Source organism: Podarcis raffonei, chromosome 10 (genome assembly GCF_027172205.1).
Source record: "Podarcis raffonei isolate rPodRaf1 chromosome 10, rPodRaf1.pri, whole genome shotgun sequence".
Classification (NCBI taxonomy): Eukaryota; Metazoa; Chordata; class Lepidosauria; order Squamata; family Lacertidae; genus Podarcis; species Podarcis raffonei.
In genome coordinates, this window is record NC_070611.1 from 64,461,529 (window position 1) to 64,487,932 (window position 26,404).

General features: G+C 43.4%; 1 protein-coding gene across 1 annotated transcript; it reads left to right on the forward strand.

Annotated features, from left to right (window-relative positions):
* The first annotated feature begins 1,300 nt into the window (after nucleotides 1-1,300).
* LOC128422361 (craniofacial development protein 2-like) lies at nucleotides 1,301-26,404 on the forward strand. Its single transcript, XM_053406284.1, has 2 exons — nucleotides 1,301-3,547; nucleotides 26,120-26,404. Exon 1 carries the CDS (start codon nucleotides 1,466-1,468, stop codon nucleotides 2,816-2,818), a length of 1,353 nt encoding a protein of 450 aa, XP_053262259.1. The 5' UTR covers nucleotides 1,301-1,465; the 3' UTR covers nucleotides 2,819-3,547; nucleotides 26,120-26,404.

Sequence of the window (26,404 nt, forward strand, 5' to 3'; positions counted from 1 at the left end):
TGGAGATTGACTGGGGAAATGCGGCAGATTTTGATACCACGTGGGAAATATTGTATCAGTAGTTCCCAAAGCGAGTGGTAGGGCCCCAGGGAGTTGGGTGGGGGCACTGAGAGGCAAGGGGGTGGCAGCGGGGGGACACTGGAAGTGCAAATGACTACCAGGCTTTGAAAAGCTGGTATCACTGGGTCAAGTCCCTCAATTTTGTTTTTGCCTGTTCAGTAGGATCAATAGCCTATGACTCCAGGCCCTGGCCCTGACAGGGAGCCCAGATCTTGACCCCATGCTTAAGTCACACATAACTCTAAGTTTTCCTGTGGTGCAGTTTTACTGAAGTCTATTGGGTAGCTCTTTGGTAGACAGATGTGAATTGCAGCGTGATAACTCTGTTGTAATGAATTTGGAATTCAAGAACTTGGAAGGCGGAACTGTCAGATTTCCCCCCCCCATAATAATAATAATAATATATCGCTTGAACCATGTTCACTTCTATGTCTTTTCAACATGGTCATCTGATTAACTGGATTTTTTAAAATGCTATAATTCCCAAAAAAAAAAGGAGCCCTGCATTTGCAAGTGATTCTTCACCCTCTGAAATGCAACTGTAGATTTGGTTTCGCTTGCCTCCTTTAGCGTTGCTGGTCCTTCCCTTCCAGAAAGGAGGAGAGATCCTGATTGGCTTGCATCTGTGCAAGCCCAACACCGGCAGCTCCTTCCTTGTGCTTCGTAACAGTTCTTTTCCTCTTGGCTGCAAACTCTCATAACTAGCCCCATGCCAAACGTTCAAAGATTGGATTATGGCCTGTCGTACTTGATTATTTTTGTCAGCATGCTGACCTAGGGTGCCCTTTTCTTGTGTTGTTCCTTCTGTTTCCATTTTTCATGTCGTCCAGCTTTTCATCTTGTCAATCAGCCTTTGACTTCCTGATTAAAGTGTCTGTCACAGGAGCAACCCGCTCTCCAGTCACTTGTTTAATTTGTTCCTCATGGCATCCAATTGAGTTATTCATCAGGCCCAGCTGTTCCCAAGTGCTTCCAGCGCCACTTTCCCCCCCTCCTCTACCCCCCCACCCCCAATGTGTTTGGGTTTAACCTCTGCATCTATATACAACAGCGCAAACTCCTCCATTCATTCCTGTGGCTGCCCTGCCTGAAAGTTGCTCTGCCTGGCTACCAGCACACACCACAGTTCATGAATCAAGGAAGAAGAAGAAGCATTTCAGCTTGGCATTATGGGAACAAGTACAACTCGACAAGTTAACTTTTAAGCATTGGTAATGAGAAATGGGCCCCTTCATGGATCACTGCCTTGCCGTGGCGAAGGGGCTTGAAGAACTCAGAGAAGCTATGAACTATGCCGAGCAGGGCACCCAAGATGAACAGGTCATAGTGGAGAGTTTTGACCAAACGTGATCCACCTGGAGGAGGAACCGGCAAGCCACTCCAGTATCCCTGCCAAGAAAACTCCATGGACAAAGACAACAGGCATATAAAAGTTATGACGCTGGAAGATGAGCCCCTCAGGTCGGAAGGCGTCCAACATGCTACTGGGGAAGAGCGGAGGGCAAGTACAAGTAGATCCAGAGCTGATGAAGCGGCTGGGCCAAAGCCGAAAGGACGCTCAGTTGCGGATATGCCTGGAAGCGAAAGGAAAGTCCAATGCTGTAAAGAAAAATATTGCATAGGAACCTGGAATGTAAGAACCATGAACCTGGGTAAGTTGGAGGTGGTCAAAAATGAGATGGCAAGAATAAATATTGACATCCTGGGCATCAGTGAACTAAAATGGACGGGAATGGGTGAATTCAGTTCGGATGACCATCATATCTACTACTGTGGGCAAGAAACCCGTAAAAGAAATGGAGTGGCCCTCATAGTCAACAAAAGAGTGGCGAAAGCTGTACTGGGATGCAATCTCAAAAATGATAGAATGATCTCGATACGAATCCAAGGCAGACCTTTTAACATCACAGTAATCCAAGTTTATGCACCAACTACTGGTGCTGAAGAAACTGAAATAGACCAATTCTATGAAGACTTACAACACCTTATAGAAGTGACACCAAAGAAGGATGTCCTTCTCATTATAGGGGATTGGAATGCTAAAGTAGGGAGTCAAGAGATAAAAGGAACAACTGGCAAGTTTGGCCTTGGAGATCAAAACAAAGCAGGGCAAAGGCTAATAGAGTTCTGTCAAGAGAACAAGCTGGTCATCACAAACACGCTTTTCCAACAACACAAGAGACGACTCTACACATGGACATCACCAGATGGGCAGCATCAAAATCAGATTGATTATATTCTCTGCAGCCAAAGATGGAGAAGCTCTATACAGTTAGCAAAAACAAGACCTGGAGGTGACTGTGGCTCAGATCATCAGCTTCTTATAGCAAAATTCAAGCTTAAACTGAAGAAAGTAGGAAAAACCACTGGGCCGGTAAGATACAATCTAAGTCAAATCCCTTATGAATACACAGTGGAAGTGAGGAACAGGTTTAAGGATTTAGATTTGGTGGACAGAGTGCCTGAAGAACTATGGATGGAGGCTCGTAACATTATACAGGAGGCAGCAACGAAAACCATCCCAATGAAAAGGAAATGCAAGAAAGCAAAGTGGCTGTCCAATGAGGCCTTACAAATAGCGGGGGAGAGAAGGCAAGCAAAATGCGAGGGAGATAGTGATAGATACAGGAAATTGAATGCAGATTTCCAAAGAATAGCAAGGAGAGACAAGAAGACCTTCTTAAACGAGCAATGCAAAGAAATAGAGGAAATAGAATGGGAAGAACCAGAGATCTGTTCAAGAAAATTGGAGATATGAAAGGAACATTTCGTACAAAGATTTCCATAATAAAGGACAAAAGTGGAAAGGACCTAACAGAAGCAGAAGACATCAAGAAGAGGTGGCAAGAATACACAAAGGAATTATACCAGAAAGAAATGGATGTCTCGTATACCCCAGGTAGTGTAGTTGCTGACCTTGAGCCAGACATCCTGGAGAGTGAAGTCAAATGGGCCTTAGAAAGCACTGCAAATAACAAGGCCAGTGGAAGTGATGGTATTCCAGCTGAACTATTTAAAATTTTAAAAGATGATGCTGTTAAGGTGCTACACTCAATATGCCAGCAAGTTTGGAAAACTCAGCAGTGGCCAGAAGATTGGAGAAGATCAGTCTACATCCCAGTCCCAAAGAAGGGCAGTGCCAAAGAGTGCTCCAACTACCGCACAATTGCACTCATTTCACACGCTAGCAAGGTTATGCTTAAAATTCTACAAGGAAGGCTCAAGCAGTATGTGGACCGAGAACTCCCAGAAGTGCAAGCTGGATTTAGAAGAGGCAGAGGAACCAGAGACCAAATTGCAAACATGCGCTGGATTATGGAGAAAGCTAGAGAGTTCCAGAAAGACATCTACTTCTGCTTCATTGACTATGGCAAAAGCCTTTGACTGTGTCGACCACGGCAAACTATGGCAAGTTCTTAAAGAAATGGGAGTGCCTGATCACCTCATCTGTCTCCTGAGAAATCTCTATGTGGGACAAGAAGCTACAGTTAGAACTGGATATGGAACAACTGATTGGTTCAAAATTGGAAAAGGAGTACGACAAGGCTGTATTTTGTCTCCCTGCTTATTTAACTTATATGCAGAATTCATCATGTGAAAGGCTGGGCTGGATGAATCCCTAGCCGGAATTAAGATTGCCGGAAGAAATATCAACAACCTCAGATATGCAGATGACACAACCTTGATGGCAGAAAGTGAGGAGGAATTAAAGAACCTTTTAATGAGGGTCTGAAGCTCAACATCAAAAAAACGAAGATCATGGCCACTGGTCCCATCACCTCCTGGCAAATAGAAGGGGAAGAAATGGAGGCAGTGAGAGATTTTACTTTCTTGGGCTCCATGATCACTGCAGATGGTGACAGCAGTCACGAAATTAAAAGACGCCTGCTTCTTGGGAGAAGGGCAATGACAGGCCTAGACAGCATCTTGAGAAGTAGAGACATCACCTTGCCAACAAAGGTTCGTATAGTTAAAGCTATGGTTTTCCCAGTAGTGATGTATGGAAGTGAGAGCTGGACCATAAAGAAGGCTGATCGCCAAAGAATTGATGCTTTTGAATTATGGTGCTGGAGGAGATTCTTGAGAGTCCCATGGACTGCAAGAAGATCAAACCTCTCCATTCTGAAGGAAATCAGCCCTGAGTGCTCACTGGAAGGACAGATTGTGAAGCTGAGGCTCCAGTACTTTGGCCACCTCATGAGAAGAGAAGACTCCCTGGAGAAGACCCTGATGTTGGGAAAGATGGAGGGCACAAGGAGAAGGGGGTGACAGAGGACGAGATGGTTGGATAGTGTTTTCGAGGTTACCAGCATGAGTTTGACCAAACTGCGGGAGGCAGTGGAGGACAGAGGTGCCTGGCGTTCTCTAGTCCATGGGGTCACGAAGAGTCGGACACGACTAAACGACTAAACAACAACAACAACAAATGAGCAATGGGATCCTAAGACTTGATCCCAATTTGGGGTGGGGTAATCTCAGCCATGACGGACGCGGGTGGCGCTGTGGGTTAAACCACAGAGCCTAGGACTTGCCGACCAGAAGGTTGGCGGTTCAAATCCCCATGGCAGCGTGAGCTCCCGTTGCTCGGTCCCTGCTCCTGCCAACCTAGCAGTTCGAAAGCACGTCAAAGTGCAAGTAGATAAATAGGTACCGCTCCGGCGGGAAGGTAAACGGTGTTTCCGTGCGCTGCTCTGGTTCGCCAGAAGCGGCTTAGTCATGCTGGCCACATGACCCGGAAGCTGTACGCTGGCTCCCTCAGCCAATAAAGCAAGATGAACGCCGCAACCCCAGAGTCGGTCACGATTGGACCTAATGGTCAGGGGTCCCTTTACCTTTACCTAATCTCAGCCATGCAAGCTTCTGGCTCCACCATAATGGGAGATTATGCTGTGAACATGTGCAGTGTTCTGTTTAGAGTGTCGGACTAGGACGTGAGAGACCAGGATTCAAATCCCTACTCACATCACAAAGCACTGGTCCAATGTGGATTTTCCTCTTTGGAAACCTGCCTGGACTTCAGATATCACCTTATTTGTATCTGCCCATTCTTCCAGTCTCCCATGAAGGAGCCTGGCATATAGTTTAGAGGCTACATCTAACAAACTAATGGGTCTATAATTGGCAGGGTTTTTCTTATCACCCCTTTTATATATTGGGGCAATTATACTCAGCTCCCACCCTTCCGGTATGCAACCTGAGCTGTTAATGAATAAAAAAAGTTTTGCAAAAATGGGTGACCATAAATCAGGTCTTATCTTATAGATCTCCATTGGGATCATGTCTTCTCCTGGAGCTTTATTGGCTAGTTGGCTTACGATTAGCCTCTTAATCTGATTGGGCGTGACGTCTGGCCATTCTGGCAGTTCTGATAACTGAGTATAGTCAACTTGTGAGGGTGAGTCAGGACAGGGGCCATATATTCCTGTAAAATATGTCACCCAATCCTTTCCTTGGACAGATGCTTCTAACGAGTAGCCCAGCCCATTTGTACCTTGGGCAACCAGATGTCAAAATTTCCGTGAGTCCTTTTGAAGTGCTGCATCTCCCAATGTTTTCCACTGTTGCTCATAATATATTTGTTTCTTGCTTTTAAGTAAAATCCCTACTCAGCCAGGAAGAGTGCTGGGTGACCTTGGGCCAGTCACAGCCTCTCAACCTAACCTTCCAAACACAGTTGTTATGAGTATGAAATAGGGCTGTGGAGAAACATCTTTGCCGTCTTGTAGAAAAGGTGGGATATAAATGTAACAATCAGAATGAATATATGTGATGCTCAGAGAAAGCGAAGAGAAAGTTGGTTTGCCCGGAATTGGAATAAAAACAAAACAAATGTTCTAGGATGATCACGGAGATCTCTCTTGGTGGTCTGCTGTGGTTCAGATGCATGACTCATAATCCACCAGGATCTTTCCATTCAGTATTCAATATTTACCTCTCTTAAGGTGCTTGGTGAAGGCCTTTCTATCCCAGCAGGCATTTTAATTAAGTTGTATTGTGCCTATTTTATCTTCCACCTGTTGTTGTTTTTCTTAATTGTTTGAAACACCGTATTATTGGATTGATGAATTGTTCTGTTGATTGCTTTGTAAACCGCTGATCCTCTTCTACGGAGCAATACTGGACGTAATGTAAATAAATAAAATGAGCCATAAACCAAATGAACAAAGAGGTAAAGGGTATGCAGGTAAGTATGCAAAGAGGTACGTATGCAAAAATGGCATGTAATTACATATATATATATATATATATATATATATATATATATATATATATATCCAATTTAAAGCCAAACCTACCCAGTTCACAATTTCCAAAACAGTTTGCAACAGTTCCTCCAAGTAATTTATACAAAAATGCATATACTGGGGTAAACCGTTCTGCAAACTTGCATACAAACGTCCAAAGGATTAGGAGAAATTCACTCTCAACTGTGGCTGAATTTCCATGAGGACTTTTCTTATTTAAAAAATTTCAAATAGATGTGGTCATGTGGAGAACTGATTGAAAAATGAGATACTGAGAGAAACTAAAATTGACAGTTTTCCCCACCCCGACCCTGACTAGCCCTCAAAATATTAGAGCTGCCACTTACTTAGCATTCCCATTATGGTAGCCTGGGTCACATCAAACAGCCACTGGGGGCTCACACCCCTGGGAAAAACGCTCACTCCATCACTAAACGCTTGAAATTTTGGATGAACTGGACCGCATAGGAGAGCCATTGGGTGTTCAACAAGGCATGCCTTAAGCCATTCCATCTCTCACATATCTTTTCGTGCCTTCGGGAGAAAGATTTTGATATCAATAGTATTGCTGCAGAGAGAAAAGGAGCGGGTGAGGAAACCCTAGGGTGATATCAGGTGTTCAAAGGGCAAGAAAGAAGATGAGCTTTGGGGGGGAACAGTAAGATATGCAACACATACGCCCAGCAATTCAGCCAAAAAGAAAATACACGTCTTCTAAGAAGCGCGTTCTTCGTGTGGTGCGAACCTGACTCTGCTTATTCTCCACTAATAACTCCTGCAATTAAACAATGTGGGTAGCTAATTAGCTAGCGCTCCGACTGATGCTGAAGGGGGTAGCTGCAGACTGGTACTTAACCCCTACAATACCCCTGGGCACCCAGCTCATCGAAGATCAGAGAAGTTGCCAAAGTAAACTCCTTGGATGTTGTTTGGTTTCTTTTTCCGTATCACACGAGGAGTTTCCAAAATGAAATAATACTACTACTTTGTATGCTGTTTACTAAAAACAAAACATAAAACCAGAAAAGCTCGAACAGTATAATTGGTTAGCAGGTTACACTGCTGGAGTGTTTTTCTGGCTGACATCCTTCTTGCTGCGTCGGGACAGCCTAGAGCTGTAGCCTCTCACCGGTGGCTAATTAACGAAACGCGAGGTTTAGGGTTCATTCCTGCCCAGAAGGTATACTGCCAAAGTCACCCCACAACCTGAAATGCCTTCTGCATGCTCTCAGAACCGCAGGCATGGATTCTGATTACTCGCAATGAAGGGTTTCTTTCACGTGCTCCAGGCTTGAATGCTGACATGCTAAGCAGATTCCAGGGCTGAGTCCTAGCAAAGCTTACAGAAGATGGAATCCTTCTTTTTCACTCTTCCCCTTGATATGTGAGCAGTGTGGTGGGGCGGCAGGGGGTTCACCTGACCTGCAGTGAGGCTGCCAGAGGGCAAGGCAGTCAGCATTTGTAACTCCTCTATTAGATCACTGGTTGCTGGTGTTTTCCGGGCCCGGCTGAAAGTGCTGGTTCTCACCGCTAAAGCCTTAAATAACATCCTGGTTCCTTTAGGTCAGGCTTCCTCAAACTCGGCCCTCCAGATGTTTTTGGCCTACAACTCCCATGATCCCTGGCTAGCAGGATCTGTGGTCAGGGATGATGGGAATTGTAGTCTCAAAACATCTGGAGGGCCAAATCTGAGGAAGCCTGCTTTAGGTCCTTTGGTGGTTGGTGCCCATTGGGACTGATAGGGCAGAAAACATGGAGGCCAGCAGTAGGTGGCGCCAGAGACAGGCAGGGCCACTAATTCTAGTTTTGCCCTCCTCCTCCCTGCTGATGAGAGCTACAGGGACAGCCCTGGGACTGAGGGAGGTGACAGCCAATGCCACCAACGGCAGACTTTGGTCTTTAACACTTTGGTGGCACCCTGTGTGGGGCCAAAATTTGCCCCCATCCTGCCTTCCGTTCTGCTCAATTCACTACATTATAGTTGTGAAGCCCTGCAGCTCCCTCTAGTGTTGGCACCCAGTTGCACTCCTTAAAACCCGTCTCTGATACCACTCCTTCAGCTGGATGCAAGCAAGAAGGCAGGCAGTTGAGGGCCAATGGAAGCTGGTGTGAAAGTAACGAATTGCACCTAATGGAAAAGCTACATTGTTTAGTTCCGCTTTTTCTCCTCTCCTAGAGTAGAAGTGAGAGCTGCACATTGGAAACAAAGGAGAAATGCTGGACTTTACCAAAGCGATTTCTCTCCAGACATTATGATCCAGTACTACACACACACACACACACACACACACACACACACCTTTTATCAATGCACGCAATATTCTTGAAGGTTCACAAGCCCCAGAAGCTCACTGGCTGTTGAGCCTTTGATTTCAAACAAGTTCTAAGTCCCACAGACCTTTTCCACCCAAGGTTCACAGATTAAGGCCTGGCTTACCTGCATCCATGCAACACATTTCTCAAGTTGCAATATTTCTGGGGAAAGAGCACCTCCTGGAGGTCCAATTCCCTTGGTACCAGGTATCAGAAACAACTCCTTGCTCTCCTCTTGGCCCCTACACAGCCAGCCATTATCATAATTGCAAATTTGCTTTATTTTTTTTAAGGAGGAGTTTCTCTTATCCTCTGAATGAATTTTTGTATGTTCTGTTTGCTCACTGGAAACCACTCGCCTGCGCTTCTCTTCTCCAGTGGCCCCTTAACAAAGCCACGATGGTTATCGCCAAACTGGATGGCCTTTAACATACTCCAGTTCCCATTTAAAATTCATCTAGAGAAGTGAGAAATGCTTGTCCCTTTTGTGTGTGTGTGTGTGTGTGTGTGTGTGAATAGAGTCCATAGAGCTCAGGCTTATATAAATGATGTTTTTTTTGGCTGGGTGTCAAAGGCTTAACAGAATTCATACTATAGTCTTCTCGCAGGAGAAAACCAAATAGTTATACTTTTTTTTCCAGAGGTATTTGGAAACAGGTGTGCTGAACAATTACAGAGCGCTTTTGGCTCCTGGAGGCACCTTTCCAAGAAAACGTGGGGGGTTTTTTAAAAAAGAAAAGGATTGCAATATGTCAAAGTTATGCAGGATGAGGCAGGGAAACAGTCTTGGTAGCATGGTACCTCAAGGCAGCCATTATTCTCTTAATCTCCTTTGTTGTTGTTGTTGTTTAGTTGTTTAGTCGTGTCCGACTCTTCGTGACCCCCCATGGACCAGAGCACGCCAGGCACTTCTGTCTTCCACTGCCTCCCTTAGTTTGGTCAAACTGCTGGTAGCTTCGAGAACACAATCCAACCATCTCGCCCTCTGTCGTCCCCTTCTCCTTGTGCCCTCCATCTTTCCCAACATCAGGGTCTTTTCCAGGGAGTCTTCTCTTCTCATGAGGCGGCCAAAGTATTGGAGCCTCAGCTTCACAATCTGTCCTTCCAACCAATGGAAAGTGTTAAAGAAGTATTGGAGGAGATTGAAAAATTTGGAAATGTGGCCGGGTTTAGACTGAATAAGAAAATAACTAAAATAATGGTTAAAAATATGGAGCATACTATGATAGAAGCAATGCAACAACAGACAGAGATAGAGGTGGTGAAGAAAGTAAAATACTTAGGAATTTGGTTAACTCCTAAAAATATTGACCTGTTCCAGAACAACTATGTACAGATGTGGAAAGGAATAAGGAATGACCTGGAGGTGTGGGGTAGAATGAAACTGTCCTTTTGGGGCAGAATCTCTACAATAAACATGAGCGTGCTACCAAAGATGTTATTTTTATTTCAGACTATCCCCATTATCAAGGGGGTAGGGATATTTAAAGAATGGCAAAGAGTGATTTCAAGGTATATCTGGCAGGGCAAGAAGCCAAGAATAAAATATAAATTATGAACAGATGTGAAAGAAAGAGGAGGCTTCGCCCTGCCAGATATGAAATTATATTATGAGGCAGCATGTCTTTGCTGGTTAAAGGAATGGATTAAATTAGAAAATATGGAACTATTAGACCTTGAAAGTTTTGATAACAGATTTGGTTGGCACACTTACTTATGGTGTGATAAGAAGAAAGTCCATAAAGGATTTGGGAACCACATTTTCAGGAATTCGTTAATAGAAGTATGGGACAGGTACAAAAGTCTTTTGGAACCAAGGGTTCCACATTGGCTGTCTCCGTTGGAGGTTATGTGTATAAAGAAAATTAATATGAGAGGTAAATGGGCTACGTACGGAGAACTGGTAACTAAAGAAGGAGGAAAATGGAAATTAAAACCATATGAACAAGTTAAAGTTTATGTATATGATTGGTTGCATTATTTCCAGGTAAATGAAATGTTTAAAAAAGATATAAAGGAAAGTGGTTATGCAGAAAAAGACTCTAAGTTCCAAACAGATATTATAAATAATGAATATAAAATTTTGTCAAAAATGTACAAGATATTGTTGGAATGGTATACGAAAGATGAAGAAGTCAAATCAGTAATGATACAATGGGCCAAAGATTTTGGATATAATATTCAATTTGAAGACTGGGAAAAACTATGGAAAGAAAATTTGAAATTTACTGCATGCATGGGGTTGAAGGAAAATGTGATGAAAATGTTTTATAGATGGTACATTACACTGGTAAAACTTGCAAAAATGTATAAAGCATGTAATAAGTGTTGGAAATGTAAAGAAAAAGAGGGAAAAAGAGGGAACATTTTCCCATATGTGGTGGGAATGTAAGAAAGTGAAGAGCTTCAGGGAAGCAATATATAATGAATTGAAAAAGATGTTAAAATATACTTTTGTTAAGAAATCAGAAGCCTTTCTTTTAGGGATCACAGGGAAAGACATAAGAAGAAAGGACTGTAAACTATTTCAGTATGCAGTTACGGCAGCAAGAATTTTATTGGCCCAGAAATGGAAACAAGAGGAAATACCGACGATCCAAGAATGGAGAATGAAACTGACGGACTATGCGGAACTGGACAAATTGACTGGGAAAATAAGATATGTTCGAAACCAAAAGTTCATCGAAGATTGGGGAAAATTTGTAGATTATCTGAAAAATGTGCGTGACGTGCAAACAACGCTAGTGGGGTTTCAAGAAGCACTGTAAAAGTTTAAGATGTATTGTCAAAAACAAATAGAAAAGGGAGGGAAGTTAAATGGCAATACAACGAAGGAAATGCGTATTGAAGAGTAACTACGAGTGATTACCAGAGAAACTGAAGGAATTCAAAAAAGAATAATTTGTTAAAAATTGGATAAAATTTGCATAATTGTGTTGGAAAATTAATAAAAATTATATGGGGAAAAAAACAATCTGTCCTTCCAGTGAGCACTCAGGGCTGATTTCCTTCAGAATGGATAGGTTTGATCTTCTTGCAGTCCATGGGACTCTCAAGAGTCTCCTCCAGCACCATAATTCAAAAGCATCAATTTTTTGGCGATCAGCCTTCTTTATGGTCCAGCTCTCACTTCCATACATCTCCTTTATTCCCCTCAAATACCTAAGAACATGGAAACATAGGAAACCACTTTATACTGAGTCAGACCATTAGGCTCTCCAGCCCAGTGTTGTCTACAATGAAAGGTAGCAGTTCTTCAGGACTCTAGGCAAGAGTCTCCTCCAGATCTCCCTGGTGATTCCAGGGATGGAGCCTGTGGACCTTCTAAATGCAAAACTGATGTTCAACAACAACTTCATTGGACTGGTCATGTTGTTCAGATGCCCGATTATCATCTTCCAAAGCAACTACTCTACTCCCAACTCAAGAATGGAAAGCGAAATACCAGTGGACAACAAAAGATGCTTAAAGAGGCTCTCAAGGCAAATCTTTAAAAATGTAGTATAATCACTGATAACTGGCCTGCAAGCGCTTGAACTGGATAATTTGGTCATGAACTCTGGGTCAAAAGAGAACCGAGCTAAGAGGAAGGCATGTTTGACAAACCCTCACCATGATCAACTCCCACCCGGAAACCTATGTCCCCACTGTGGAAAGACGTGTGGATCTAGAACTGGCCTCCACAGTCACTTGCAGACTCACTGTTAAAATCGTGTTAATGGAAGACAAACTTACTCGGCTATGAGTGGGAAGAAGAAGAAGAAGGAGGAGGAGGTCCTCTGTTTAAATAGAAACATAAGGAGGAAGCTGCCTTATAACAGAGTCTTGGTACATCTAGCTCACCCTCCTTACATGCTCTCCAAGGTCGCATGCAGGGTGTTTTCCCTAAACCTTCCAGAAGATGCTGGGATTGAACAGATTACTGGAATACTGCACTGTAAGTGTTTTGAGTCTTTAATGGTAAAATAAAAAAACAGGAGGAATAGAGTACCATAGGTGACCAGGATCTGGAACGTGCTGGAGGAGACTCTTGAGAGTCCCATGGACTGCAAGAACATCAAACCTATCCATTCTTAAGGAAATCAGCCCTGAGTGCTCACTGGAAGGACAGGTCCTGAAGCTGAGACTCCAATACTTTGGCCACCTCATGAGAAGAGAAGACTCCCTGGAAAAAGACCCTGATGTTGGGAAAGATGGAGGGCACAAGGAGAAGGGGACGACAGAGGATGAGATGGTTGGATAGTGTTCTCGAAGCTACCAGCATGAGTTTGACCAAACTGCGGGAGGCAGTGGAAGACAGGAGTGCCTGGCGTGCTCTGGTCCATGGGGTCACGAAGAGTCAGACACAACTAAACAACAACAACAAATTGAACAAACCTGTCTTTCCCAAGACTTTTCTCCAGCAGAGAACAACAGAGAGCAGAGTAGCATTTCCCTCACCCATTCTGGGTTTTGTCTTTTCTTTTTTTACTATTTCCCTCTCATTGCTTCCAGCTGAGGAAAATACTCCAGGGTTGACATAGCTTTCCCTCCATTTTGGGAAAACTGGCTCCAGTCAGCCAGGTGTGAGTAGGATGAAGCATTTTGCCTGCACGAGAAGCACGGGCACAATCCAGTTCAAGTTGTTGTCATTGTTAGTATCAGTAACAGTAATCTATATGCTGCTTCATGCCAAAATAAGCTTCTGGACAGTATAAAAACCATACACAAACATTAAAATATAAACACCTGTAATTGAAATGCACAATAGAACAACCCCATTGAGACAACACTGCAGTTCAAACAGGAGTTCACATTCACACCATACATTTAAAGCACATGGCTCCCCAGAAAGAACTGTCGTTTGCTCAAGGTGCTGGGAAGTTTAAGGGGTAAACGACAGTTCCTGGCATTATTTGAGGAAAGCCATGTTTTAAATGTACAGTGGTACCTTGGTTCTCAAACTTAATCCGTTCCAGAAGTCGTTCCAAAACCAAAGCATTCCAAAACCAAGGCGCGTCTTCCCATAGAAAGTAATGCAAAAGGATTAATCCGTTCCAGACTTTTAAAAACAACCCCTAAAACAGCAATTTAACATGAATTTTACTATCCACCGAGACCACTGATCCATAAAATGAAAACAATAATCAATGTACTGTATTATAAAATAAATAAGACAGTATTGCAGATGATAAAAATATAAAATCTTCTCTTTTCTTGCCCACACTGATGAGTCATTGTTTTGATGGGGGGCTTTTATCCATTTCTGCAGTCACACAATCAATCAATCAGTAGCTGACCTGGGTTCCGCACAGTCACCAAAAAAAAATTAACCGAAAAAGCCTCAAAAACAAAAATGCAAAATAAATAGCAAAAACAAAAGCACCAAACTTAATCCGTTCCGGAAGTCCGTTTGACTTCCAAAATGTTCGAAAACCAAGGTGCAGCTTCTGATTGGTGCAGGTGCCCCGGAAACAATAGCTGGCAGTCGCATTGGACATTCTGCTTCCAAAAAACGTTTGAAAACCAGAACAGTTCTGGGTTTTCGGCATTTGGGAACCAACGCGTTTGAGTACCAAGGCGTTTGAGAACCAAGTTACATTAGATGTAGTTTAGATGTACGTTAGGTATGTTAGATGTACTTTAAATACATGGTGTGGATGTGACCTAGGTCAAGAAAGCAACAGAATGCCTACATAAACAGGTGCATTGATTATGTGCCACTGGTTCCATTGGGGTGTAAATATGCTTAACTTTGGCCTGATACCCTGAGATTGCACTACAGTGTCTGCAGTAGACTAAAACAGACCAGTCTATTTCCAGTTTTATCTCAGTTTTGCATGCATTCATTCACAATTCCATTTTGTCCCATTCCCACATCAATCTGAAATTTAAATAAAATCAGCAAGAACATTTGTATCTAAATATGCCATTAAATATTTGAACATATTTTTCTCAAAAAAACCCCAACAACCTGCATTTCCAAATGTATTTTTCTCTCTCAACATACAAATTTCTAAATGCATTATCCCAAAATACACCTTTTTACATGGGTTTTTCCGTGATTTCTGTACTGCAAAATTTGGAAACATGAAAAACCTGTGTTCTGGTTGACATGTTAGTCTGGGAGCTGGAGACTAGGTTGGTTCATATCAGAATCCCCAGAAATCAAATTCCTCAAGCATGGAGGTGGCTGCACTTCACTAGCATGGGCTGTGTGATCTGTGGCAGAGGAATTTTGGGCTGCTCCTATACAGACATTGTTTGTGTGAATGGGTCTTCAGGCCCACCCTACCCATCTCTGCCTACCTGACTGTGTGAGGCAAAACACTGGTTAATTTGCAGCTCCTTCCTGTGTCTTCTTGGGAGTGCCATTATTGCTGCTTAAGCATCTGTATATCTACAAATGTAATTAATGGTGATTGAATTATTCTTTTTCTTTTGTTAAAGCCCCACTGCAGCGTTTGACTCTCTGACCTCTCCTTCCACTTCCCTGACCTCCCACGGCAGCAGATTCCTGAGACAATTTGCTCTCTTTTGCCGAGCTGCCAAAAGAATTTTTTAATGCCGCAAGATGAAAATGCATTACCCCTTCTTTGAAGACAGGCGAGAGACCTCGAGGCCTCCTTTTCTCTTTGCAAATCATATGGTGCAACACATCCATATAACCTTCTGCGGAAGCGCCATGTCTTCTTCAAGGTCACTTCTTCTGGAAGTCTTGCTTCCTCCTGTGTTGTTTGTCTCTCTCAAGGTACGTCTTTGTACATTGGATGCAGACAATATATCGACATCAGCAGCTGGAATGATGTGCAACTTCCCAGCCTCTGTAACCAGCTGTGGCTCACATCTAGAGCAGGAACTGGAAACCTGCAGTCCTCCAGATAGCGTTGAACGACAGCTCCCATAATCCCCCAGCCATTGGCTACACCAGCTTGCGCTGGTGGAAGTTGAAGACCAACAACATCTGAACACCTGAAGCATCACAGCTTTTCCATTCCTGGTCTAGAAAGAGGTCATTGATGCTAAGCAGCAAGAAATTTATTCCTGTACAGGATGTTACGGTAAGGGGCTGGCAGAGAATTGACTGGGGCAGCACCATGCAGGTGTGCATTTTCTGTCTGCTTAGCCATATCCAGTGGTACTGCTGTCTTCAGTGTCCTTCTCCCAGGCGGGGTGCATCTGGCGAATCAGCAGCTAGAAATCTGCACAATGTCAAGCCAGATTCCGTCTTGCAATGTCCACCATGACAGGTGCAGGGCCTGAAATCAGTTGTGACCACTTCCCACATGCCAGTACATTGCTGTTGCCGTCCACTTGGCCATTGCAGATGTTTACCAATCCAGCCTACTTCTGGTGACCACAGTGTCAAGTATTTGGTGGTAGGTCTGCTTGTGCAATTTCCAGTGATCCTCTTTTACTCCTACTGGCCAGGGGCTCTCATATTCTTCTCCATAATTCCTGGAAGAAGTATCAATCCAGGGAATTTTGGGAAGGAGATGGCTGTTCCCACCCTTATGGCTGCCCTTTCCCGAAACAACATCCAGGAAGGACAGGACATCAGATACATTCGGGGGGAGGAATGGCAGCTGCTATGCAGCACTGCCTTCAAGAGGTCATCAGAAAGCCCTCCACTGAAATGTTTGCCAATGTTCTCACTTGTCAGGCATCCTTTTTCACCACCGTCGTAACATATCCATGGACGTCCAATGAAGCTGAGTGCTCAAGGATTCAAGAGAGACAGGGAAAAAATAATATTTCTTCACACAACGCATAGCCGTACTATGGAATTTGCTTCCACGAGAGGCAGTGATGACTCCCAACATGGATGGCTTTAAAAAAGGATTGGACAAATTCATGAAGGGTAAAGCGATCAATGATCACTAGCCATGATGGCTATGGTCTACTTCCATGGTTGGAGTTGAGGACAGGGACGTTCACAGGGAAACCAAAATGCTTGTTTACAAAGCTATTGTACTACCAACCTTACTGTATGCTTGTGAAACATGGACCACTTATGAATGCCATCCCCAACTCCTCAAAAGATTCCATCAACGGTGTCTCCGAAAGATTTTACACATCACTTGGGAAGACAGGCAAACTAATACCAGTGTACTGGAAGAAGCAAAGATCACCAGTGTTGAAGCAACGATTCTTCAACATCAACTTTGGTGGACTGGTCATGTTGTGCGGATGCCTGATTATCGTCTTCCAAAGCAACTACTCTATTCTGAACTTTAAAATGGAAAGCGTAATGCTGGTGGACAACAAAAGAGGTTTAAAGACTATCTCAAGGCAATTTTTTAAAAATGTACTATAAACACCAACAACTGCCTGCGAGCACTCCAGTTGGGGAACAGCCTTTACCAAAGGTGTCATGGGCATTGAAGACACTCGAACTCAAGACGCAAGGGAGAAATGTGCCAGGAGGAAGGCACGCTTGGCAAATCCACACCGTGATCAACTCCCGCCCGGAAACCAATGTCCCCACTGTGGAAGGACATTGGTGGTTCCAGAATTGGCCTCCATAGTCACTTATGGACTCATTGTTAAAACCGTGTTTATGGAAGATAATCTTACTCGGCTACGAGTGATCGCCAAAGAAAAAAAAGGTCTACCTCCATGGTTGGAGTCAGCCATGCTTCTTCTGAATTGCAGTTGCTGGAAACCAGAGGAGGGAAGAGTTGTTCTTGTGCTCAAGTCCAGCTTGCACGTTTCCCATAGGCATCTGGTTGGCCACTCTTGAGACCAGGGTGCTGGGATAAATGAACCGATACAATATGACACAATAATCTTTATTGTCAGTGTCCCATACAGAACAACGAAATTGAAAAAATCTACATCAGACATTCAAAAACCAACAAGCCTGCTATCCCAGCTATTGCAGCCTGGTTAACCCCCTAAAAACTCTGATACCCCATAATTAAATACAATATACTCCCACAAAGACTACCTTGCACTGCGTTTAAAACCAAAATTGCATTTGGATAGAAACTGTTTCTCAGGCAGCTAGTCCTAGTCTTCATAACCCTGTAGCTTCTTCCAGAAGGCAGAAGCTGAAAGAGATAATTTCCGGGGTGCGCACTATCCTGCGCTATGTCTGCAGCTTTCTTATGGCACCTGGACGCATAGATTTGATCCAAGGTGGGAAGAGTGCACCCAATTATTCTCTCCGCAGTCTTTACAACCCTGGACAGCATTGTTTTCCCCCTGACTGTGCAGCTCCCAAACCACACACAGAGACCATAAGTTAATACACGCTCAACAGTACAATGGTAAAATGCCATTTTAGACCACTGCCTGATCTAGCAGGACTCTTGTTACGTTCTTAACTTTGAGTCAACTTTTCAACATTTCAGCATCTAGTCTTTCCATTTGTCCCTTCCACTGGAAATGAAAAATACTGCCACACCACTTTGTATGTTTCTTCCTCCTTTGGAGTGAGCCCAGTTACAGTACAATTTAATCACATTCAGAACAGTCTCCTCATGTTTTGAAAAGCTCACCCTCAATTATTCGCTCTTCCTTTATAATAATAAAAAATGCATTTCTCCCCTTTATCAGAAGGAAAAGGAAGTCTTTCTTTATTGCTTGTTAGGCCCCCTAAGCTTAATTGCATTCATAATTAACAAGTGTTGGAATCAGCAAATATATTCAAATCAGCAGAAATTAAGACATCTGACACAACTGAAGTCTCTTCAGTAGACTGAAGGAAAGGGCTTAAAAGAATAAGGATGGCCACAATAGTGACCAAAAGTTATAGAAAGAAATATTGCTTTCAAAAGGAATAAAATGGCAGTGGGGGGGCGTTATTTCCCTTAGCTTAGCCATACAGTGACAAATTTGCTGAATGAATGACTTGGAAAAGACTTAAGAGAAATGTAAAAATAACAGGGCTGCCATACGTCCGGATTTCCTTGGACATTACTGGGATTTCAAAGGCGGAATTGACGTATGGGGAAATTTCCGAATCTTAGGCAAGCAAATCGAAAACTCACGGTTTTTTGGCTTTTTTTGAGGGGGGAGGGAAGCTCAACAACTTTATTTTTTTTTTTAATTTTTATTAAACAGTTTTTATAGTCACACAAACAAAACATACATAAACAAACAATAACAAAAACAAAACAAAAAAAGAAAAAACAAGTATCATTTCATATCCTAATTTCTTAAACCTTTCTTCCTCGACTTCCTCATGCCTCCCTTTTCTGTATTCCAAATTCTAATCAATTACTCAGCAAATCTTCCCTTATTTTACTTTAAATTTAAGCTAATCTTCCTTATTCTCCTTGTCTTAACCATTGCTAATAGTAACCATCTACTTTCCAGTCCAACATCATTCTAACTTTCATTAATTTTGTAGTATTTCTTTAAATAGTCCTTAAACTTTTTCCATTCTTCTTCCGCTGCTTCTCTTCCCTGGTTTCGGATTCTGCTCGTCATTTCTGCCAAGCCCATGTAGTCAATCACCTTCATCTGCCATTCTTCCAGTGTGGGTAGATCTTGTGTCTTCCAGTACTTCGCAATAAGTATTCTAGCTGCTGTTGTAGCATACATAAAAAAAGTTATATCCGTCTTTAACACCCCTTGGCCGACAATGCCCAAGAGAAAGGCCTCTGGTTTCTTAGTGAAGGTATATTTAAATACCTTTTTAAGTTCATTATAGATCATTTCCCAGAATGCCTTGATCTTCGGGCACGTCCACCAAAGGTGAAAAAATGTACCTTCCTTTTCTTTACATTTCCAACATTTATTATCAGGCAAATGGTAAATCTTTGCAAGCTTGACTGGGGTTATGTACCACCTATAAATCATTTTCATAATATTTTCTCTTAAGGCATTACATGCCGTGAATTTCATCCCGGTGGTCCACAACTTTTCCCAGTCAGCAAACAAAATATTATGACCAATGTCCTGAGCCCATTTAATCATAGTTGATTTAACCGTTTCATCTTGTGTATTCCATTTCAGCAGCAAATTGTACATTTTTGACAGATTCTTAGTACTGGATTCTAACAATTCAGTCTCCAATTTTGATTTTTCCACCTGGAAGCCAATTTTACTGTCCAATTTAAACACTTCATTTATTTGGTGATAGTGCAACCAATCTCTCACCTTCTCTTTTAATTTCTCAAAACTCTGCAATCTCAGTTTGTCCCCTTCCTTTTCCAGAATTTCCCAATATCTTGGCCACTTCGACTCCATATTTAACTTTTTAACTGCCTTAGCTTCCATTGGCGACAACCACCTTGGAGTTTTGTTTTCCAGCAAATCTTTATATCTGACCCAGACATTGAAGCTCAACAACTTTAAAGTCTTGGCTTGAAATATGGCAACCCTAAAATATGACCAATAGTAATTTATTGATATATTAGCTCTTCTCAATGTGATTTCATTAGCCATATTGCATTATGTCCGAATCTGTTCTGTTGGTGATCTTGCTCAGGACTCCATAACTTGCATTATCTTTGTTTCTGTCATATTTATTTTTGATTTTATTTATTTTTTAATTGAAAATGCTTTGGGGCTTTTGGTTTTTGTTGCTGTTTACATGCTTATTGCAAACTGCGTAGAGAAGGTTATATTACGGGGTAGCACAGAACAGCGATACAGTGGTATCTCTGGTTGGGAACAGGATCTGTTCCGGAGCCCCGTTCGCAACATGAAAGGAACTCAACCCGCGCCTGCGCATCTGTGCATGCGCAGGTCGCTATTCGCCACTTCTGCACATGTGCGTGACATCATTTTGTGCGTCTGCGCATGCGCGAGCGTCGAAACCTGGAAGTAACCCTTTCCGGTATTTCTGGGTCGCCGCGGGACGCAACCTTAAAAAACATAACATGAAGCAAACGTAACAAGAGGTATGACTGTACAACATTTCACCAATGAAAATATGGGCATCCAGTTATATTTTTCTAGAAAAAGAGGTACCAGAACTCACTATGAACACCTCCCTCATTCTCTTTGGTGCCCACCTGAGAGGTTCTGGAATTGAGTACCAGTGAGTTCCGGCTGAAAAAAAGCCCTGGGGATGTCCTACTCCATACCCTCCAACAGTTCTCTGACGAAAATAGGGACGTCCTAAGGAAAAGCGGGACATTCTGAGATCAAATCAGAAACCAGGATGGCTTCCGTAAATCCAGGACCATCCTTGGAAGACTTGAAAGGTCTGCCTTTGTGATATGGAGAGCTAATTCCACAGTAAGAAGCAAGGATTGCCACCAAATAGCCCCAAGGAAGAGGCACAAACCCCACAAAACACTGGGGAAAACATTGAAGAGGGAAAGGGTAAATAGGCCCAGAGCATGAAACAGGCTACAAAGTTAGCAAACTTCAAAGAGCTTCCGGAACAACAAAGGTAGGTGTGTGTGTGTGTGTGTGTGTGTGTGTGTGTGTGTGTGTAACGGAACAGACAACTGAGCAGATATTCCTGAATCAGGAACAGTATTGTTAAACAAGCCTATTAGAATTTCGCAGATCAAAAGAACTGCACCTCAGAAGACATGATGTGAGTCAGTTTAGCCTCAAACTTCTTCCTTTCCTTCACAGCATCGCTTCTCCGGAGCTTTGCCATAGTGACGGTAAGTGGAAACTTTAACGCGCACGCCAAGTTGCTCAAGCAAATTAACCCTGAGTAAACTACAAGGCCTGCCCGAAATATCCAGCAATTACACTGGGGAAGAATAAAGAAAGGCAGATATACAAAGGCTCCATAAAGCCAACAAAGGACAGCAGCTGAGGAGGAAAGGATGGTTTGTGTCTCTCTGTGCATGCACAAAGCGGAATATTTATCATCTCAGCTTTTCTTAAGGCCATAATGTAGCCCCTCAAAGAAAGATAGGGCCTCATTTGCATGCCTTTATTGGCATGTCAAGAGCCAGTGTGGTGTAGTGGTTAAGAGCAGTGGACTCGTAATCTGGTGAACTGGGTTCGATTCCCCGCTCCTCCACATGCAACTGCTGGGTGATCTTGGGCTACTCACACTTCTCTGAAGTCTCTCAGCCCCACTCACCTCACAGAGTGTTTGTTGTGGGGGAGGAAGGGAAAAGGAGATTGTTAGCCACTTTGAGACTCCTTAGGGTAGTGATAAAGTGGGATATCAAATCCAAACTCCTCCTCCTCCTCCTCCTCCTCCTCCTCTTCTTCTTCTTCTTCTTAGTGGTCCAGTTTTTCAGAAGGAAGGAAGGAATGTAGCTTAATGGTAGAACATCTGCTTTTCATGCAGAAGGTCCTGGTTCAATCCCCTGTGTGTTGCAGTAGGGCTGAGAGAAACTTGAGTCCCTGCCTGGGAAAACAGCAAGAGATCAATATAATAATAATTAATAAATTATGGTGCTGGAGGAGACTCTTGAGAGTCCCATGGACTGCAAGAAGATCAAACCTCTCCATTCTGAAGGAAATCAGCCCTGAGTGCTCACTGGAAGGACAGATTGTGAAGCTGAGGCTCCAGTACTTTGGCCACCTCATGAGAAGAGAAGACTCCCTGGAGAAGACCCTGATGTTGGGAAAGATGGAGGGCACAAGGAGAAGGGGGCGACAGAGGACGAGATGGTTGGATAGTGTTTTCGAGGTTACCAGCATGAGTTTGACCAAACTGCGGGAGGCAATGGAAGACAGGAGTGCCTGGCGTTCTCTGGTCCATGGGGACACGAAGAGTCGGACACGACTAAACGACTAAACAACAACAACAACAAATGAGCAATGGGATCCTAAGACTTGATCCCAATTTGGGGTGGGGTAATCTCAGCCATGACGGACGCGGGTGGCGCTCTGAGTTAAAACACAGAGCCTAGGACTTGCCGACCAGAAGGTTGGCGGTTCGAATCCCCATGGCGGCGTGAGCTCCCGTTGCTCAGTCCCTGCTCCTGCCAACCTAGCAGTTCGAAAGCACGTCAAAGTGCAAGTAGATAAATAGGTACCGCTAAACGAGTAAACAACAAACAAAGTTCACCATGATAACTAAAGTCCACTGATCTCAATGGGTCTACCATGAGTATGACTTGGTTGGGTACCACCCTTATTTACAAAAACTGAAAAGGCCACACCAAAGGATAGGAAAGAGCACTGTGCCGGTTCTGCTATGATATATATAATCTTTATTTTTTAAAAAAAACACCCATCTGGCTGTATCCCAGTAGGCTGGGTGGGGGAAGCATGGAATTACCAGAAAAGCAACTATAAAGACACCATAAATCAAACAGCATGGAGTTTAGAACTTCAAAAACGCAGAAAATTTCATCTATTATTGATTACGATAAAAAATTCTATCTCAGAATATTTTACACCACAGCTGTTGCTGGGAGAGAGAGAGAGAAAGAATTCTAACTGAACTGAGAAACTACAGTATCAGAACCAAATCTAAGACCAGCCAATTGGCACAAATTTAATCAAGTATTTCTATGACCTTTTTTTCCCCTCTCAGTCTATGTTCAACTATATGAAAGTAACTGTACCATTCTTAAAGCAGTTTAGCTATGTATGCAGGGGTTCTTAAAAACCAACAAACCATTGGACTTCGCAGTTACATAATGAGTGTGCATTTAGCAGCTTTCCGCTTCTCGTACAAAACAGCACTGTATATAAGTCTCTGTTCTAATGGTATATGATATTAGCTTTGTAGTACTTGAGATCTGGGAAGGGAACAGTACAAATCAAAATAGCACAAATACTCTAGAAGCATTAGAACTTAAGAAGAGCCTGCTGGATCAGGCCAGTGGCCCATCTAGTCCAGCATCCTGTTCTCAGATGTCTGAGGAGCAGAGCCCAAGAGACTGGGAGCCAATGTGGTGTAGTGGTTAAGAGCGGTGGACTCGTAATCTGGTGAACCGGGTTCGATTCCCCGCTCCTCCACATGCAGCTGCTGGGTGACCTTGGGCCAGTCACACTTCTCTGAAGTCTCTCAGCCTCACTCACCTCACAGAGTGTTTGTTGTGGGGGAGGAAGGGAAAGGAGATTGTTAGCCGCTTTGAGACTCCTTCGGGTAATGATAAAGCGGGATATCAGATCCAAACTACTACTACTACTACTACTACTACTCTTCTTCTTCTTCTTCTTCTTCTTCTTCTTCTTCTTCTTCTTCTTCTTCTTCTTCTTCTTCTTCTTCTTCTCTTCCCTTCCCTGGTTTCCAGCAACTAGTGTTCAGAAGCATTGTTACCTCCAACTGTGGAGGCAGAAGATTGCCATCATGGCTACTAGCCATGGCTACTCCTCTGTGAATTTGTCTAATCTTCTTTCAAAGCCATCCAGGTTGGTGGCCATCACTACCTCCTGGAGGATCAAGTGCCATAGTTCAGCTATGTGCTGCATGAAGAAGTGTTTTCTTTCACCTGTCCTTCATCTTCCAACATTCAGCTTCCTTGGATGTCCATTACAAAAGAGGGAGAAAACATTTCTCTGTCCACTTCCTCCGTGTCATGTGTAATTTTATAAACTTCAATCATGTTGCCTTTTACTAGTCTTTTCTCTAAACTAAAAAGTCCGAAATGCCACAACTTTTCTTCATAGGGGAGTTGCTTCATCTCCCTTGATTCTCCCCTTTCCTGAACCTTTTCCACTCTACAATATCCTTTTTGAGGTGAGGCAACCAGAACTGTACTCCAAATGCGGTTGTGCCATAGATTTGTGTAACAGCATTATGATTTTCACCTTGCCAGCAAAGGTCCGAATAGTAAAAGCTATGGTTTTCCCAGTAGTGATGTATGGAAGTGAAAGCTGGACCATAAAGAAGGCTGATCACCAAAGAATTGATGCTTTTGAATTATGGTGCTGGAGGAGACTCTTGAGAGTCCCATGGACTGCAAGAAGATCAAACCTATCCGTTCGGAAGGAAATCAGCCCTGAGTGCTCACTGGCAGAGGACAGGATGGTTGGACAGTGTTCTTGAAGCTACCAGCATGAGTTTGACCAAACTGCGGGAGGCAGTGGAAGACAGAAGTGCCTGGCGTGCTCTGGTCCATGGGGTCACGAAGAGTCGGACACGACTAAACAACTAAACAACAACAACATTATGATATTAACTGTTTTATTTTCAATTCCTTTCCTAATGATCCCTAGAATGGAATCTGCCATTTTTTCATGGCAACCTCATTACATTCTTCTCCAGAAAACGCATACAGACCAGATCCAGGCACTTTTGGAAGAAACTGATTTTCTGGATCCATTTCAATTGGGGTTTAGGCGTGGTTTTGGCACAGAAACTACTTTGGTCGCCCTGTATGATGACCTCTGTCGAGAGAGAGAGACAAGGGAAACATGTCCCTGTTAATTCTTCTTGACCTCTCAGCGGCTTTCGATACCATTGACCATGGTATTCTGAAATGACTGTCTGAACTAGGGGTGTGTGGCACTGCTTTGCAGTGGTTCCAGTCCTACTTGGATGGTCATTCCCAGAGTGTGTTGCTTGGGGAGTGTTTTTCAACCCCATGAAACCTTCAATGTGGGGTTCTGCAGGGCTCAATCCTATCCCCCACATTGTTTAGCATCTACATGAAACCACCGGGTGGGGTTATCCAGAGGTTTGGAGTATGTTGTCATCAGTATGCGGATGACACTTAACTCTATTTCTCCTTTACATCTGCAGGTGAGGCAATGGAAGTGCTGGACCAGTCTCTTGCCTCAGTAATGGACTGGATGAGAGCCAACAAACTTAAACTCAATCCAGATAAGACTAAGGCAATGTTAGTGGGTGGTTCCCTAGACCAGATGGGTGGGAGGTTGCCTGTTCTTGATGGGGTTACACTTCCTCTGAAGGAGCAGGTTCGTAGCTTGGGGGTACTCCTGGATCCTTTGCTGTCACTCAAGGCTCAGGTGGCCTCAGTTCCTTCCATCAGCTTTGGTTGGTGGTCCAGCTACGCCCCTATCTGGACAGGGATAGTCTAACTACTGTTGTCTATGCTCTGGTAACCTCAAGGTTAGATTGCTTTATTGTGTTATATGTAGGTCTGCCTCTGAAGACGGTTCAGAAACTTCAGATAGTGCAGAATTCAGCAGCCAGGTTGCTTACCAGAGCAAGACAGTTTGAGCATATTACACCAATCCTGGTCCAACTGCCACTGGCTACCAATTAGTTTCTGGGCCCAATTCAAAGTGCTGGTTTTAACCTTGTTGTTGTTGTTTAGTCGTGTCCAACTCTTCGTGACCCCATGGACCAGAGCACGCCAGGCACTCCTGTCTTCTATTGCCTCCCGCAGTTTGGTCAAACTCCCTATAATGAGAAGAACAGCCTTCTTTGGCGTCATTTCTAGAAGGTGTTGTAAGTCTTCATAGAATTTGTCAATTTCAGTTTCTTCAGCTCCGGTGGTTGGTGCATAAACTTAGATTACTGTGATGTTAAAAGGTCTGCCTTGGATTCATATCGAGATCGTTCTGTCATTTTTGAGATTCCATCCCAGTACAGCATTCGCCACTCTTTTGTTGACTATGAGGGCCACTCCATTTCTTTTACGGTACTCTTGCCCACAGTAGTAGATACGATGGTCATCCAAACTGAATTCACCCATTCCCGTCCATTTTAGTTCACTGATGCCCAGGATGTCAATATTTATTCTTGCCATCTCATTTTTGACCACATCCAACTTACCAAGGTTCATGGTTCTTACATTCCAGGTTCCTATGCAATATTTTTCTTTACAGCATTGGACTTTCCTTTCACTTCCAGGCATATCTGCAACTGAGCGACCTTTCGGCTTTAGCCCAGCCACTTCATCAGCTCTGAATCTACTTGTACTTGTCCTCCACTCTTCCTCAGTAGCATGTTGGACACCTTCTGACCTGAGGGGCTCATCTTCCAGCGTCATAATTTTTATATGCCTGTT